The sequence below is a fragment of the Colobus angolensis genome, unplaced genomic scaffold (assembly GCF_000951035.1).
Source record: "Colobus angolensis palliatus isolate OR3802 unplaced genomic scaffold, Cang.pa_1.0 Scaffold76, whole genome shotgun sequence".
In the NCBI taxonomy this organism is placed as follows: domain Eukaryota; kingdom Metazoa; phylum Chordata; class Mammalia; order Primates; family Cercopithecidae; genus Colobus; species Colobus angolensis.
In genome coordinates, this window is record NW_012121376.1 from 2,305,741 (window position 1) to 2,310,401 (window position 4,661).

A 4,661-nucleotide genomic window follows, 5' to 3' on the forward strand; every position below is an offset into this window, starting at 1 on the left:
CGCACCTATTTTGTGGTAAGCAAGTGCTCTGTGACTTCAGGTGCCCTGGCAGGTGGACAGAAGCTGACTCCTCCCCCAGCCCGTCCACCCAGCAGCACTTTGGCCAGTCCCATTTCTGTATGTCTGAGCCTGCCAGTCCCTTCTCACATGCACACCATGGCGTTGTGTCTGCTATTGAGTGTCCCGGAGCCCCAAACCACAGGGTCAACACCACGAGAGAAACAGGGACTCTGCTCTCATCCGCTCACCCCTGCCCCCCACGTAATCCCCTGGTGCTCACACAGCCCCACCGTAAAGTTTTTCTAGCTCCCCGGCAGACTTGTGCCGCTGTTTGCCAGATCAAAGCCCAGTGACCTGAGTGGCCTGTCCCCAGCAGAGGCCACTTGTCCCTGTGGACCCATCCCGTTGGGAAAGGCATGGGTTGAACTTTAACCATTAGGCTCAGGGGTTGAGATGAGTTTCTACAAACAGAGGGGTGTACACGCCGGTCCACAGTGGTCCTGATCAAAGTGAGGACAGCAGGGAACATCACCCTCTTCAGGTTGGAGTCAGTGGGAACAGACCCAAGATGTCGGGGAGGAACGCTTGGAAGACCTCAGCTTTCTCCGTGGTAGAGCAGATGTGGGCTCCCCTCTGGAGCCGTCCGATGAGGCCAGAGCGATGGTGTTCTCAGCAGTCCTGTGCACGGCAAACCAGCACTAACACTTGTAAGTAGGGCCTCAAATTTCCCAAGATGCAACTGGATCCTTGTCTTAGCTGATGGGATCTTTCGAGATGGGAGAGGAGAGACCGTCCGAGCCAGATGGGTTCAGATTTCCACTCCGTTTCTATTTTTATTTTTCTTTTCTCTCTTTTTTTTTTTTTTTTTTTTTTTGAGATGGAGTCTTGCTCTGTGGCCCAGGCTGGAGTGTAGTGGTGCAATCTCAGCTCACTGCAAGCTCTACCTCCCGGGTTCAAGCAATTATCCTGCCTCAGCCTCCTGAGTAGCTGGGACTACAGGCACCCAGCACCACATCCAGCTAATTTTTTGTATTTTGGTAGGGACAGGGTTTCACCACGTTGGCCAGGCTGGTCTCGAACTCCTGACCTCAGGTGATCCACCCACCTCGGCCTCCCAAAGTGCTAGGATTGCAAGCATGAGCCACCATGCCCGACCACACTCCGTTTCTCTTGTATTTGGTGACCTTGGGTGAATCATTTAGCATCTGTTTCAGGGGTCCTGGGGAGGGTGAGATGCTGGGAACAGGCGGGTAGTCCGTGTTCCCACAGGACATACTGGCATGACTCACCATCCAGACCCGGTGGAATGGGCTGCACTAACCAGTCACGATCGCTCCTAAACTTTTCGGCAAAGAACGCTTTCAAGCAAACCTGTAACAAATAAACCACTCAGCCAGCTCTGCCAAGAAACTGCCCCGTGCCAGCCCCTCCTGGCTGCATGGTCAGTGCCTTGTGACCTCGGACGAGGCCCTTCCTCTTTCTGGGTCTCAGGTGCTTCCTCTGCAGAATGACAGCCTGCTTTGGCAGCTGCCAAGTTCTCTTCTAACTCAGATCTTCCACACGTTCCATGTTTGGGCCATCAAAAGAGGATGGGCTTAGGAGCCAGACCCCAGGCACGCAGTGCCACTGACGCTGGCCAAGGTGGAACCTCGGCAAGTCTTCACCCCCGAGCCTCCATGTCCTCATCTCGAGGTGGGGGTGGCCAGACTTTCCAGGGCCATGGAAGGATGACGTGATGCATGTAGAAAGCCTGGCCCTCTCCAGATTCTCAGTGAGCTGCACTCATTCCCTCTGTTGGGGTCCACACCTGTGGACTGGAGTGCAGTGGTGCATCTCGGCTCACTGTGGCCTCTGCCTCCTGGGTTCAAGCGATCCTCTTGACTCACCCTCCCGAGTAGCTGGGACTACAGGTGTGCACCGCCACGCCCAACTAATTTTTGTATTTTTAGTAGAGATGGGATTTCGCCATGTCAGCCGGGCTGGTCTCAAACTCCCGACCTCAAGTGATCTAGCTGCCTCCAAGTGCTGGGATTACAGGCATGAGCCACCACGCCCGCCCCCGTCTTTTATTCTTAATGACCGTTAAGAGTACTAGGCTGCCTAGATTGGAATCTTGACCCCACTGACCTACGGCTGTTGCCCCTCTGTGACTTTTCCTTTTTTTTTTTTTGAGACTAATTTCAGTCTTGTTGCCCAGGCTGGAGTGCAATGGTGCGATCTCCAGCTCACCACAACCTCCGCCTCCTGGGTTCAAGCAATTCTCCTGCCTCAGCCTCCCAAGTAGCTGGGATTACAGGCGTGTGCCACCACACCCAGCTAATTTTGTATTTTTAGAAGAGACAGGGTTTCTCCATGTTGGTCAGGGTGGTCTTGAACTCCCAGCCTCAGGTGATCCACCCGCCTTGGCCTCCCAAAGTTCTGGGATTGCAGGTGTGAGCCACCGTGCCTGGCTGTCCCCTCTGTGACTTTCTTAACTTCCTCCAGCCTTGGTTTTGTTGTCTGTAACAGGGGGTTGATAATGGTGCTTATTGCACGGTGTTGTTGGGAGAAGGGTCCAAGGTGGGACCTGCAAAGCCTGGGGACAGCACATGGCTCCAGGAAGCCCTCACTCGACGCCAGCTGCTGCTGTTGCTAACGCAGGCAGCGGTGGGCGCCCTGTGTCTATTTAAGCATTGCCCTGTCAGTGGGCAGCAGGTAGCATCCCATTTCTTACTATGGCAACATGTCCTCTTACGTCTTGTGTTAGAGAGTCATATTCTGTATTAGCACCTAAATCCATTTACCCTGTGGTCCTCAATCTGTTCCCAGCGAACAGAGGGCTCTGCCAAATCATTTCAGAGTTCCACAAAGAGCAGAATATTCTGCCGAGCGGGGAAGATTGGAACATCATAAGGAATTCATCCTTCTATGTTGGTATCTTATTTATGGGCATTCTGAAGCTTATTTCATTTGGGAAAAGAATATTGTTATTAAAAATGATTGAAAAATCACTGGTGGTTTGGCCTTGAGAGACAAGTCAAAGAGTTACAAAACGTTCAGTGATAATTTTAGAACCAGGGCATAGGGGCTCACACCTGTAATCCCAGCACTACTTTGGGAGGCTGATGTGGGAGGATGGCTCAAGGCCAGGAGTTCAAAATCAGCCTGGGCAAAACAGCAAGTACCCATCTCTTAAAAAAAAAAAAAAAAAAAAAAAAAACTACAAAATTAACCAGACATGGTAGCGCACACCTGTAATCCCAGCTACTCGGGAGGCTGAGGTAGGAGGATCACTGATCCCAGGAATTGGAGGCTGCAGTGAGCCCTGATCAGGCCACTGCACTCCAGCCTGGGTTACACACCAAGACCCTAAGAAAAAATAATAATAATAATTTTAGGGATCATTTAATCATGTTTTCCAGTCACGTTTCAGGGTGTGCACTGGCAGTGCCCATCTCTTCCTAAGTGTGTGATCAGCAACATTACATTGGTAACTTAAAATTGGCCATGGTGAAAGTATTTACACCGCAGTAATTGGCAAACACTAGAAATCAAAGATTCTAATTTCCTGGGAGAATGGCTTATTAAACCCCAACCAGCACACTGCTGCACATTCTTGGACATTTTACCAGGTATTTCCTGCTCAGGTGTGTGTAAGTCTTCTTGGGTTTGGCTCCCCCTGGCTGAGTGTGGCTGGGCTGGGCTCCCCACTCTGGTGGATCCAGGCCTGCGCACTGCATCTCTCATCCTCCCTCCGCAGCCACCTGAGACCTGTTCTTCTCACAGCGGAGGGCGGGCACTCACAGGGCAAGGCCAGTGGTGCCGTGTATTCCAAGCTACTGCTCACATCACGTCTGCTCCTGTCCTGGTGGTCAAAGCAGGTCACCAGGTGGCCAAGCCTAGTGACAACAGGGGAGGGGATAGCTCCTCCCTTGGAGGTCAAGGGGGAAGGAATTGGAGATTTGCTGAAGCATCCTGGAGACTGAGAATGCATCGGGGAGAGAGGGTCGCCTTCCAAACTGCCCCCGTGTGAATTAGGAGCAAACCCTGGCCCCCTGGGTCTTTGATTCCATGTCTCCTGCACCGGGGCCAGGGCTTGACCCATAGGAGCACCTCTGTAAATATTTGTTGACTGATTGAAAAAGAGGATAACGTTTGTATTACCTCCCATCGGAGCCCTAGTTGAATTAGCATAGAACCCACGTTGCTGTGCACCAGGATTGGCTGTGCGGAGATTGGAAGCCGATTCAGCATTCAGGTGGCGTCACCTCCATGCAGGTGGCAATGAGCGCCATCCCTTTGTTGGGTGACACACACAGAGTTCACCGCGGGTGTTTCATTGTTAGTGGGCCCATTGGTGCAGCTCAGCAAACAGAACCTAAAAATACCTGCTCTTCCCGCGCCCTGCGTCTCTGTGAGCCAGGGAAGCCTGCGTCTCCTGCCTAAATGAGCGCGTCCTCTGTGGCATCAGTGGCTTTTGGGTTCTGTCTACATTCAGGTCTGTGCTGCTGTGTTAAACGCCCCTTGCCCAGCAGGGAGGAAGGGAGGCAGCGGCCGTGGGACGGCGGTAGAGTGCGCTGAATCCTGCTTCCCGTTGGATGCAAGGGAGACGTGTGAGGCCTCAAAGGGGCTTTTATTTTTTTTTTTTTAGACGGAGTCTCCCTCTTGTTGCTCAGGCTGGG

At 52.5% G+C, this 4,661-nt stretch overlaps 1 protein-coding gene across 1 annotated transcript in view; it reads left to right on the forward strand.

Annotated features, from left to right (window-relative positions):
• The first annotated feature begins 483 nt into the window (after window positions 1–483).
• Window positions 484–4,661, forward strand: part of CA5A (carbonic anhydrase VA, mitochondrial) — a 54,806-nt gene continuing 50,628 nt past the window's right edge. The window contains exon 1 of the mRNA XM_011928086.1: window positions 484–707. Coding sequence (XP_011783476.1) covers window positions 569–707 — 139 coding nt within the window. The 5' untranslated portion in view covers window positions 484–568. The remainder of the gene's footprint in view (window positions 708–4,661) is intronic.